General features: G+C 32.3%; 2 protein-coding genes across 2 annotated transcripts in view; one reads left to right on the top strand and one right to left on the bottom strand.

The window, feature by feature from the left end:
* The first annotated feature begins 5,735 nt into the window (after positions 1–5,735).
* On the top strand, positions 5,736–9,333 carry LOC105140313 (RNA-binding protein 8A-like). Its single transcript, XM_011047103.1, has 4 exons — positions 5,736–6,131; positions 6,842–6,978; positions 7,945–8,096; positions 8,952–9,333. Exons 1-4 carry the CDS (start codon positions 5,849–5,851, stop codon positions 8,995–8,997), a joined length of 618 nt encoding a protein of 205 aa, XP_011045405.1. The 5' UTR covers positions 5,736–5,848; the 3' UTR covers positions 8,998–9,333.
* A 1,525-nt stretch (positions 9,334–10,858) lies between these two features.
* The window catches only part of LOC105140320 (uncharacterized), a 16,827-nt gene continuing 14,542 nt past the window's right edge, over positions 10,859–13,143 (bottom strand). Inside the window, exons 3-6 of the mRNA XM_011047111.1 lie at positions 12,605–13,143; positions 11,663–12,277; positions 11,494–11,559; positions 10,859–11,264 (exon numbers count right to left, since the gene is read on the bottom strand). Of these exons, the coding sequence (XP_011045413.1) occupies positions 11,157–11,264; positions 11,494–11,559; positions 11,663–12,277; positions 12,605–13,141 (1,326 nt within the window). The 5' untranslated portion in view covers positions 13,142–13,143 and the 3' untranslated portion in view covers positions 10,859–11,156. The remainder of the gene's footprint in view (positions 11,265–11,493; positions 11,560–11,662; positions 12,278–12,604) is intronic.

The raw sequence follows: 13,143 nt of genomic DNA on the forward strand, positions 1-13,143 counted from the left end.
GCTTTAAATGCAAACTCCACCGTATAAACAAATAGCCTACGTTTAGTATTATAATAGTTGTTGTGATTATAATTTAAAAAAAAATATTTTGTAAAAAAGTATTTTTAGTTAAAATTAGTTTGAAAAAATATATGTTTGGTTAAAACTGTAGTTGAAATTGAAATTGAACAAAAATTAGTTTAATGTATTTGGTTAAAAGAATATTTTTCAAATTGAAATTGATTTGAAAAAATATATGTTTGGTTAAAAATGTAGTTGAAATTGAGATTGAGCAAAAATTATTTTAATGTATTTGGTTAAAAGAATATTTTTCAAATTGAAATTGATTTGAAAAAATATATGTTTGGTTAAAAATGTAGTTGAAATTGAGATTGAGCAAAAATTATTTTAATGTTTTTGGTTAAAAGAATATTTTTCAAATTGAGGTTATAAAATAATATATATATATATATATATATATATATATATATATTGATGGTTTTTAATTTAAATGTTGCAAAATTAACCACTGTTATTACATCATGAAATAAATAATATTGATATCAAATATTTTTATTATTATTTCATTAAACTATGTGCAATTTCATCACTTGCAAAATCTATCCAACAAGTACTATATTTTCTATGGTTTCTTAAACGTGTAACAACAAAAACTGAATTTTTTATTACGTTATCAAACGATCTTCTTCTAGTTTTCTGAATAAAACACAATTATAAATAAAAATAAAAACTAAATTTTTTAACTAGGTCTGACCCGGCAAAAATATAATTGGGCTTGTGATCAAATTCTCTGAATATTACATCATCAAGTGATCTTCTTCTAATTTATGTAGTATTATTAAATAATATTATAGACTGGTTTTTAGAGTACAATATAATTTATAAAAATAATTTTTTTATGTAAGTAGTTATTGAACTGGCACTGTTCACATGAATAACGTGAAGGTGAATTATACTTGTCTGACATTGTTCACTCAAAGTGAACAGTGCCTCACGTCAATTCACCTGGTTGCAGGCGTGAGAAGCAGCTGCTTCTCACAAAACGATGTTTCGAATAAAAATATATATAAGTCTCACGTGAAAAGCAATTAAGTTTTTATATTACTAAACTTCATGTTTACACGGGTAGCTTTAAAAGCAGAAGGTACCGTGTAAACAAACACCTACTAAATACCAGAATCATAACCACTATTTTCATAATGCTATTGGTTTTGAATTTTAAACTTTTTTATTAGTGTTTTTTTTATATAGTGATGTCATAAAAAAAATTAAAATAAAAATATATCATAAAAATAGAACGAAAAATAACCCTAATAAACTCTAAACAGTTTTATTTAAAGTAGGGAATTTTCTTATTTCGTTATAACTATTAAAAAACCATGAGTGAAAAATGAGATAGTTGCATTATTGGTGTATCAAAAGGTCATCTAAAATTCTGCATTTTCAACGGTTTACTTTTTTCAAAAGGTCACATGCATTATTTTGAAATTCCATTTTATTGATTTTATTTTGAATAAACAATAGAGCTGTTGGATGACGTTCTTGCAAAGAGACAAGAGGGCAGCAACTCGTTTTGTCTGGTCTCCGTGTTCGCTAGGACACGCGCCTGAAACAAGGCATGTGACTACTAGTCCCATGTCGTTTCGAAAGAGTGCACGTTCACTTGCTTTCACTCTGACATAACACCCCCGCCCCCTCCCGTAAGCGCGATGCAGAATTTGTAGTCACTTCCCATTTACTCTGATAGATGCTTCCATATCTCAACCGCTGGTCGTACAATTCACACGTTTTGTATCACGTAAGTGTCTTTCATAATACAGTAGCTCTTATAATTGTAATTTATAAAACATATTTTTAATTAAAGTTAATTTAAAAAAATAAATATTTAATTAAAATTATTGTTGAAATTAAGATTTTAAAAAATAATTTAATATATTTTATTAATAATACTTTTGAAATTAAAGTAAAAAAATAATTTTATAGAAAAAACTATTTACAGAAATAGTAGATATATATCTCCGCTATTCGGTGAACAGTGGAGTCATGCTCTATTGTTCGTTGAATGGTAAAGCACGGTTCAACATTTTGCTGCACAAGAAGATCTCCTAGCTGCTTTTTTTTTTTCTGTGTTTCGAATGTAACAAATCATAGGATCCATAAATAGTAACAAGCATTCGTTTAATTAACCAAATAAACTGCAAAATGAAACCATACGAAACGTAGACGCTACCACGTAACCAAACAGGTTAGTCTCCGGTTTGGTGTTCCGTTCCGTTCCAAATGTGATTAGATTGAATTTTAATTTAAAAAATTATAATAATATTTTTATATTTTTAAATTATTTTCACATACCAACATTAATAATTATTTTAAAAAATATTTTAATATATTTTCAAACAAAAAAAATCATTAATACACTTTCAAGTATTTTAATAGTATACTATACAATATCACGAAAGCTTCAGAAATGAACTATGTTTGAATGCAAAGAGGAAGGGGAAGCAAGGAAAAAGAATGGTGCTATTTCAACATTTTTTTTTGTTTTTTTGTTAATTGTTGGTATTTAGACCAGCTTACATGCATCTCGACTAATTTATTGAAATTATGAAGTTAACGACTATATATGCCTCAAACAACCCTGAAATTTATGACATTCGAATTAGTGACATCTATTAAAAAAATAAAGGATTGACCATTTATATTATTCTCCCTGTCTTTTTATTGCGACAATAAATGATTCGGTGTATGGATTGTTTTAAAATCCGTGCATAGTTTTATGAGATTAATCCAGGTAAAATATTTTGTTTAAAACTATGTTCTTTTAAGTATTTTTTATATATAATTCTTAGAGTTGATCCAAATAAGTTTTATTTGGGTTGACAAGTTAATTATTAAATCATCTAGATTTAATCAGATAAATATATAAAAGAAATTAAATTGAAACTCAGCCCATGTCGGATTTCGAGTAATTAAGTCTACATGCCAGAACGTATCAAGTTTCGAGTGTGTTTGGTATTGCGGTTGCTGCTGTGTTTGTAGTTTAAAAAAAGTTGTTTTATAAAAAATGCTTTTAGTTGAGGTTGTTTTGAAAAAATATATGTTTGGTTAAAACTGTGGTTGAAACTGAAGTTGAACAAAAAGTAGTATAATGTGTTTGATTAATAATGCTTTTGAAATTAAGGTTATAAAATAATTTTAAAAAATTATTATCAATATTGATGACTTTTAATTTAAATATTATAGATTTAACTATTGTTATTACATCATGAAATAAATAATACTTTATATGAAATATTTTTTATTATTCCATTAAACTATTTACAATTTCACTATATATGAAATACATTCGACAGGGATTACAGTTTTTTTTTGTTTTTTAAGCACGTAACAACATCAGGTAAAATATAATCAGGGAAAAAATTAGAATTGCGATTAAATTCAATAAATATTACGTCATCAAGCGATCTCTGTCTAATTTATATAATGTCATTAAATAATGTTAAACACTAGTTTTTATATAAAATACAATTAAAAAATAAAAAATAATTTTTATTTTACTGGATCAGACTTAGTTTAATGTATTTGAAGTCTGAGATCGGTTCGGCTAGAACCAGTTCGACTGGAACATTGTTGCTTATTATACTGTTCACGTGAACAGTATATTATGCTACACTATTCCTTTTAGCTGTAATAAAAAAATGTTATAAGAATGGTCTTTCATTTTTTTTTTTGAACAAATAGAAGAATCTAATGGATTAATTAGGAAGAACAGCGGATAACCATGCTCCACAGTTCATACTAATTAATCCATTAAATTAGTATGAAGAGTGGAGCATGACTATTCACTGTTATTGCTGATTAATTCATTAGATTCTCCTATTTGTTTAGCATGAACAATGAAATGAAGTATGGTTATCCATTATTCATGCAAATTAATTAGCTGGCTCCAATTAAAATATAAAAATATTACTATTCACACAATAATAATTAATTTTAAATAATTAGATGTGAGTTTTTTTATAAGTAAATAAGAATTTATCTCAAATAAATTATATAAATAATATAATAAATGCATTTATAAATCATAAGGATAGGTTTAAATACAGAAAAAGATTTGATAATACCAAACAATAATAACAACTCTGAAAGAATTATAATTTTAAATTTAATTGTTAAATTATGCTCAAATTTTTACATAAGTTTTTAAATAATTTTTTTTTTATAATAGCCATTGCGTGGCTATATAAATCATCAAATATTTAAATTATCATTATTATTATCATCGATAATAATAATAATAATAATTTCGAGTGCTAATGGTCTGATTTGTCTAAGAGAATGAATAAAAGAAAAATGAATAACTGATATCGAAAAGATGGGCCGTGCATGTTACAAAAGGCCCGATTTTCAAGAAATAAATAGATTTAACCACACCAAAAACCTGTGGAAGAGGAAGACAAAAACATATCATACAGTGAATCCAGGGGGTGGCACGAGCCAAAAAATAAATAGACTTTCTTAAACACAATATTGCTCGTGGTGGGGGACCCCGCGAGCACGTGCCATCCAGTCAACGTCTCTTTTTGCACTGGGCTCGGGGTCTTTTGCATCTGTCCATGCGGCATTATTGCCACTGGCCCACTTGCGCTGTGTGTGTGTGCAGAGAGAGAGGGAGAAATTGGTGATTTCACATCAATTTCATCTGGGCTGTCTTTGTCAAGTGGATCCATATCTACATCCAAGTAGGATTTGAAAGCGGCCCAACATATGGGATGGATGGATTTAAATTGAAATCTTGAAAGGATGAAAATGGACCAGCCCATGGGATAGGTGGATTCAAATTGGATACTTCCCCTTTCTGTTTGTGGAGGCCCAAAAACTAAACACTTTTGATTTTTTCGTAACCTTTAAAAAATGTTTTTGATTCAAAATAAAAAAAATAAAAAGAAAATACTTTTTCTGTAAATCAAACCAATTTTTTTAACTAAAAAATATTTTTTATTGATTAACTTTTTAATATTAAATAAACACTAAAAAATTTTAAAAATAATTTTCAAGGAATCAAAACCCCATTAAATTGACACTCTTTTAATGTCAATTGAAAAGAAACCATGTTGTACAAAATTGTGGAGAGAGCGAGAATGCAAGGGTGATGGTCGGGGAGAGTGATAATTTTGGAATCATAGGAGAACAAATCGGTACCCTTGAGAAGCCTTAAAGAATTAATTACAATTCAATACTTAAAATATAACAAAAATAAAAAATAGATCTTTTAATTTTAAATATTATTATCTTGTCCCTATATTTTTAAATCCATTTATAATTGTAACTTGGGAAGCATTTAAAATTGGAGTATTACCCATATTTTATTTAAAAAAAGGAAAGTGGACCCTGTGTAGATTATTTTTTCCAAGGTTATCTCGCCAACAAAGTTTAATTAAAAAAGCGTCCCCTAAGAAAAATTCCAACTTAACGATTTTTCTGCGAAAAATTGTTCAAGTCATTTTTTTTAAATTTCAACTCAGCCCATCACTTGATTTTATTTATTTTTGTTACCCGATTTGTTTAGCCTGGTAATTTTAATTTTTCCAGGTATTTGAATCCATTATCTACAGAAAAAGAAAGATGACAGCATAAGGACTAATAAATAAACTATGTTAAACTATAGGTATTAAATTATAATTCTCAATCGATAAAACGGCGCACTTGATTGATAAGAAAGGAACACCCAAACCCTTAGTATAAATACCCTAACACAGAGCACAGAAAGAAACATTTCACAAAATTGTAGAGAAAATAGAGCGAACCACCCTTCGCGATTTCCTGAGAGATAAACCACTCGATAATAATGGCAAACACGGAGGCCGAAGCGGTGGATTTTGAGCCAGAGGAAGATGATTTGATGGACGAAGACGGTGCCGTTGACGCTGACGCCTCCTCCTCACCTCGTGCTCCACTCCCCAAGTTAAAGTCAGCTATTACTGGAGGCAGCGCGTCTTCTTCACTCTCCGCTCCTAAAAAGACTAAAGGCCGTGGCTTTAGAGAAGAGGTTGATGCTGAGAGACAGAGCCGCCTCTCCGGTCGTGGATTTGATTCCCTCGGTTCTGATGGTGGGCCTGGCCCCCAGCGATGTCAGTGAAGTTTAAACCCTAGATACTTTTTGCTTGTTTAAATTCTAGGGTTTCAGAATTATTCGCATTTTTTTTTGAGAAAGTAGGGTTTTGAATGGTTCTAGTGAATTTTGAGGTGGTTAATTGTAAATTGATGTGGTTGATCCTGTTTGTTTCCTGGTTATTATTTAAATGCCAGGTTGATTATTCTGTTTTTGTTTGTATATGTGATGCAAGTAAACATATAGGACAAATTGTGAAACCCCACTCTCAATTTTGTTTGAAATAACAAAAATATGACATTGAGAGTAATTAACCCTATGGATCGCCTGATGGAAGGATGCCTTGGAGTTATCCACTTGCATCTACTAATAACCTAGCTCTAAAATAGGTTGAAAACAGTCCACAGTGTGCTAAGAATGTTGTTCCTTCTTGGGGATTCTCCTAAACTAATCTTATTATTTTTTTTAATTTTATTGTTGGAGTATTAATTTACCAGATCCGTCTCCACTACTATTTAAAGAATTGTACCCTTTTATTCCTAATCATTTCATAGAGCAGTTTGTGAATAATTCTGATGCTTTGAAATTTCTGATTGTGTGATCAGATAATATTTTGTTGTTGCTAGCTGATATCTCATGTCATTTGTTTAAAAAAGTAGCTTTCCTTTTGTTCTGGAACCTGAGATTCTGGAACCTGAGATGGATGATAATTGTTCCATCTATTTACAGCTGTTGAAGGATGGATAATTTTGGTGAGTGGAGTGCATGAGGAAGCACAAGATGATCATCTGCAAGAAGCTTTCGGTGAATTTGGGGAAATAAAAAATTTGCATTTGAATCTTGATCGCCGCACTGGTTTTGTTAAGGTAAGAAAATTTTTTCCTCTTCTTTTGAATCTTATTTCCAGTTGGTTTGTTCTTTTGTTATGTTGGGTGTTCATATTAGTGAAAACCACTGTTAAATTGAGTTCAAAACAAAGATCAATTTTACTACAAGGTCCTATGCCTTGCTGATTTTTGGTTTGGAGCATTTGTTCTAAACCATTTCACATTTCAATTGGAACCCAAACCAGAACAAATCTGATCGATTCAAGATTAGCACAGAGCAATCTCACTGGACCAGTTGCTCTTTGCACAAAAAGCGTGTATGGTGCTGGGCTTTTTGGTGAGGAACTGAGACAGTGGTGGTTTTGATGATTTTTTACTACCTGTTGCTATTTTCTTTCATGGATCATCATGTGAGTGGACTTTATTAAATATAATTGCTCATAGAGTAGAGAAGTTGAGTGCTGCTGTTTAGGATTCTGGGTTGCATTGGTTGCTCTGCTGTTGTGTTGGATATGATAGCTGAGCATGTGTCCACATATTGGTTGTGTAATTTTGTTGTGAAGGAAATTGTTAACTTATTAATTCCAAGTTTTTAAATGCTGCTGATGTTTAATGAAATAATGTGAAGGTCAACGTTTAGCCAGAACTAGTTTCTGTGCTAAGGAAATTCCGCTTCATTGTGGTAGTCAATTTCAATACTTGTAAAATACACGCATTCCACCCAGAATAAAGGATCATAACATTCAACATATATGGAGTGACATGTACTTATGTTTGGTAAATAGCATGTTATTGGTTCAATTGGATTCAATGTGGTCAAATTCAGTGCTATATTATTTTTCTGTCTTCCTTCCTCACAAATTTTCTTTTCTTGATTAATGAGATGATTTCATGCTGTTGTTTTGGTCATGAAAATTAACAATAACATTGGCCTGTTGTCTTTGTAGAAAAATTCTGAAACAAATATTCTTTCATTAAATTGACAATTTTTTTTTTTTTTGCAAGGGCTATGCGCTGATAGAATATGAGAATTTTGAGCAAGCAGAGAATGCAATATCTTCAATGAATGGGGGAACATTGCTCGAACAGATTATCTATGTTGATTGGGCCTTCAGCAATGGCCCCAGCAATTGGGCCTCCAGAAGAAAGAACACGAGGTCTGTCTCTGTGCCTTACTTTTGTAAGCTGAAAATTATTGGAGATGATATATTATTAGAGAGAGAAGGTGTCAGTGAAATTAAATGTGTCTCTCCTGAAATGATCAATGTTTCTCTGAATTTCAAAAAAATTACAATATCTGGGATCTTTGAACTCTGAAAATTGCATGTTGAAGTTTTAAATTATGTCTCAACCTGCCTGTAGTCTGTAAAGGAAAAAACAATGGCTGGTAATGATAGATTTCTAGGAGTTGTATGACCAGACTGTACCCAAACCTGGTCAAATTCAAGGTGCCATTATATTTAGTGAAAGAAAGCAAAACATAGTGCTCTTCAGTTGGAGCGAGCTTTTATTGAGTGATCTTAGATAACATGGTGAAATTCACACTGCTTCTAATGACATTGTGTCAAGCTCAGATTGGGCAAATTGAAAATGGAAGAGTTGGCTTTGATGTGGATTGTCTTATGAAATAGTCCAGGCATTTTTAAGAGGCTATAAGCTTCAGCAGCTTGTATCTTCCTGTTGTTATTTCTTAGGACTCTTTTGATCATTTTAATTGAGAATTGGGGTTACAGTGAGTACTGGACATGATTTGAGCACAGCTTCACAAGTACCTGCCTATGCATAATTTTGTGGCATGTCTATTTGGAAAGGAACTGGCCATTACTAATACATGACTCCCAGACCAACTAAAAATATATGATAGTATCTTCCCGAGGCTAGATCATGATGCTGTCCTCTGTGACTGTAAATGGGTCGCTTCAAATATTGAGTTAGATCTGGTCTGGCTTATTTGATATTTCTCTAGTTGTGTCAGCTGGGAATATAACTTGTTGCCCTTTAAATTTTTGCAGACCTGAACGAACGAATCGCTCAAGGAGTCCTAGGAGGAGATATTAATGGATTGTGATTTCCATTATGAATGTGTACGAGTTTTCATTGAGGTGTTTGATACGTAATTATGATTGAAGATCATGGTTGGTTCTTGTCTTCAATGGGTTTACGAATTGGTCACAGGTTTTTTCTGTTTTGTTGAATGGTGCTTGGGCTCTGATTAACGCTAACCTTAAAGTTTTGTAATCTGTGTATTTGGCGCTGATTTTGTACTAATCTTTAAGTTTAGTAATCTGGTTTATTTGGTCACTTGAGACGTGTATTTTTTTTTTCCAGTACCGAGAGATTTCGGGACGAGCAAAAAGTTCAGTGTAAAACTTTTCCCATGTGAGGCAATTTTAGCATCTTTATTCGGCTTTTAAATTCATAGATTTTTAGCAAGGCATCTTGCCCGAATTTGAACACTGATTGGGTTCCAGATAGCAAATGGTGTTTAGATCTTGGCAAGGAAGGCCAGCATCCCTCTTCTTTTTGGGAGTCACAGAAGCAAAATGTTCCCGCTCTCCAGGAGAGGAATGCGAACATTTTTACGAGCTAAATCATGAGCATTTTTCATTTTTTGTACATGTAGGCCGTGTAGTAATCATTTTCAAAACTTTTTTGTTTTTGTTTACTATTAATAAAATTATCATTGGAAAATACTTTATAGTCAGAGTTTTTAGGAAAGTAGCCTTTTATTTTATTTTATTTTAAATGAAAAGTATTTTACTAAAATTATGGAAACCTCAGAAATATTTATTATATTAAATTTAATCTTTTTTTTTTATATATTTTTTTGATTTTTTTTAATTTCCTTAGAATTTAATTTGTATATCAACTTTGATTTTTATTTTTTATTGATATTTGCTTTTCTTAATTATTTTTCAATTAAAATTTTTTATTTACCATATTTTTGATCTGTAATTAATATTTCTTTGTATCTGAGATTGCAATTTTATTTTAAAATTTTCAATTTTTTAAAATTTTTTATCTTTTAAATTTAATTTTTATCTTTTTAATTGTTATTTATTATATTTTAAATAGTTGAAGAAATTAGATTTTTTCTTCTTCTTTTAAGTTTTCATTTATAAGATTTCATTCTTATTTTTTAATAAATTTGAAAAAAATATATTAATAAATTATTTTTCAGTTTATTTTTTATAATATAATTAAATATTTTTTAAAAATTCTATTTTATTTTTCATAATATTATTTAAACATTAAAAAATAATTTAATTTACAAAGAAACATCTTTTCAAAAAGCAAAACTTTTATGCAGCAAATGAATTGGCTGTAGTGATTATCACTAGCAACTTCCGAACAACATTTAGATACAAGTTTGCTCTAAGAGAAGGCATTCACGTTGCTAAAACCACGTAACATTCAGAAAATCAATGCACTTATGAAGGTCCTGACAATGTCGTCGTCATATGCTCAGCTAGCAAAATATTTCCCTTTCAAAACTGAGCTAAAAATGAATAATCAACTACTGTGTGTGGTATCATCCACTTCATGATGAATGGTGGTGGAGGTACGTACGTCGACCAAGAGGATTTCAGCAAATAAATTGGCTGTAGTGATTATCACTAGCAAACTTCCGAACATTTAGGTACAAGTTTGCTCTAAGAGAAGGCATTCGCGTTGCTAAAACCACGTAACATCCAGAAAATCAATGCACTTATGAAGGGGTCCTGACAATGTCGTCGTCATGTGCTCAGCTAGCAAAATATTTCCCTTTCAAAACTGGGCTAAAAATGAATAATCAACTACTGTGTGTGGTGTCATCCACTTCATGATGAATGGTGGTGGAGGTACGTACGTCTACCAAGAGGAAGGAAGAAAGCCTCTAATGTAGCTTGCTCGTTTGCTTGTCAGAGGATCATCATCATCACGAAATCACCAGATCCATTAGATACAATGTCAATGATGATAATCATAATATCTATTCAGCTTTTTCACAGCCTTGCTTCCTTCACCATTGAATTCCTTCGCTGTACAATCAATCGTGTTAGAAATTCTGCTCCTGATGATTCAAATCTAATTCCAGCTTGCTCTCCCACAGCAAGCGAAAAAAGGTATGGTAACTTTCGCTATTCTTCTTTGTTAAATGTACAAAATTCGTGTATTTGTAGCAGCTCTGTGCCTGTATATTTCTGACATGTTCTTCTCTACGTTGTATGTTTTCTTCATGAAGCCACAGCGGTCCAATAATTAGCCATGCACGAGGTTGTTGGAGTGGCAATGGTGCGTGACCATACCCAATGAGTGCCCTCCACTCTTCGCATCTCTGCCAACTGTCATAATTATTAATGTGAGCAACATTCTTACTTAACATGTTTATGTTACCTTGGAAGAGTATTTCAGATTAGAAGCTTGCAACAAGTAGAATTTAAGGGCATGAATTGTAGATAGAAAATATTGCTCAAATTTATGTCTCCTGAAAAACATTTCTAATGAATTTGCTGTCAAGAATGCTGGGAATTGTTGAAAATCAGAAACGGCAAATGAACAAGTGTTCCTTACTCTTCCATCCCCAAGCTCGAAGATAACTGAATCATCAGAAAATGGGATCGGCCTTGTTGGTGCCACCTGTGAATGTTCAAAACACTCATCATTGATTTCCCATCACTAATGCTGGCCAGCAGCCAGTTAGAAGACGAGTTTTAACAATGGAAAAGATACTTGTACCAACCTTTGGGTCACAGTTTCTATTAAAATCACTGTACTTCCGTGCAACGTTCTCCAAGCTGGCTGCAAAATCTTCATCGATGCAAACTTCTTCATTATTATCATTTCCCCTCTCTTGTGTTTGATCTTCATTCATTAATTGTCCCACATGAGGGAAGCCACAGTTTTTCCATCTCCATGTCATTTTGTCCATATACCTAACGTATACTTTTCCATCTGAACCTATAAGAAAAAGTTGATTACCTTCAAAACATGGGCTAGGGGAAGTGATCAAGGTTACACCTTTATTAGGTGTTCCATGTTCAATCCAATTCCAGCCATCACCAGTATTCCAATGGTATTCAACTAGTCCACCATCTTCTGAAAGCATAAATAGTGAGCCTGTGAGTGATGGTGAGGATGGTCTCATAGCAGTTCCTGGCGATCTTGATAGAACCAAATGTTGTGACTGATAATGCTCATGCCACAATTCAGTCACTTTGTTATACTGGTATAGCCTCCCATTCCTTCCAGTGACAAACACTATGTTATCCCGGAACAGCTCCTGGTCAACAATACTTGCAACTTTGGTATCTGGAGGGTTTCGACAATCTTTCCATTTGAATTTCCTCAGGGCAACCTACATAGAAATTTGATTAACGGATCAGCAATGAGCTGCTTTATAGTTCTGGGAAAATCACAGAAATACTCTCTGCTTTGGCTTTCTAGCCTAAAGTCGATGTTTAAAGTAATATTCCAGAATTTTTGTTTCAATTGATTGATAATGTTTCTTGGTTGCCTGGTGACATGAAATACTACTTGTATGTATGGATGGTGATGGTGACAATGACAAAGTGAAAAATTAAGTGAACCATAAGAAGGAAAAGAAATTCTCTGATGCTTTTAATCTTTTGGATGTGTATGGGAGTCGTAGACCAATAGAAATACTTTGGTTTATTCTACTTACTGTGAACTGCAGCAGCCTTCCATTTTTGCTCACAAAGAAGATTGCATCTTCTGGTGTAACTTTCGGAGCTTTACCTGGAATTCCATCCCATGGAGGGCCTCCAATAACACGCCCGAGATTCCTCATGGCAGTGCAATTTACCCATGTTAGCCCCTCATCGCTCCTTTCTCTCATAAGCAGACTCCCGTAGATGTCTACCAAAAAGAGACTTCCATTGTAGTTTCCAAGGGCACCTTTCATTGGTGTTGAGTGATCATGCCTTAGCCACAGCCATAAATTTTCAGCATAAAGATGTTCATAAGTCAAACCATCATCAGTAACAAGGAAAAATGATTTGCCTCCATGTATCATTCGCAGACGAAAGTTAGTGTTGATCCAGTTATCTGGGAAACTATATTCTTCTGGATCTCTATTCGGTCCATTGGCACCTGCAAATAGGTAATCTTGTTGTGCTTTACTTCCCTTTCGCCTTCTTGCCATTGATCTTGTGATTCCTTGTTCATTTGGCTCGTCTTTTATGCCTTCAAGGCAGTTCATGG

Source organism: Populus euphratica, unplaced genomic scaffold, assembly GCF_000495115.2.
Source record: "Populus euphratica unplaced genomic scaffold, PopEup_1.0 scaffold105.1, whole genome shotgun sequence".
Taxonomy (NCBI): domain Eukaryota; kingdom Viridiplantae; phylum Streptophyta; class Magnoliopsida; order Malpighiales; family Salicaceae; genus Populus; species Populus euphratica.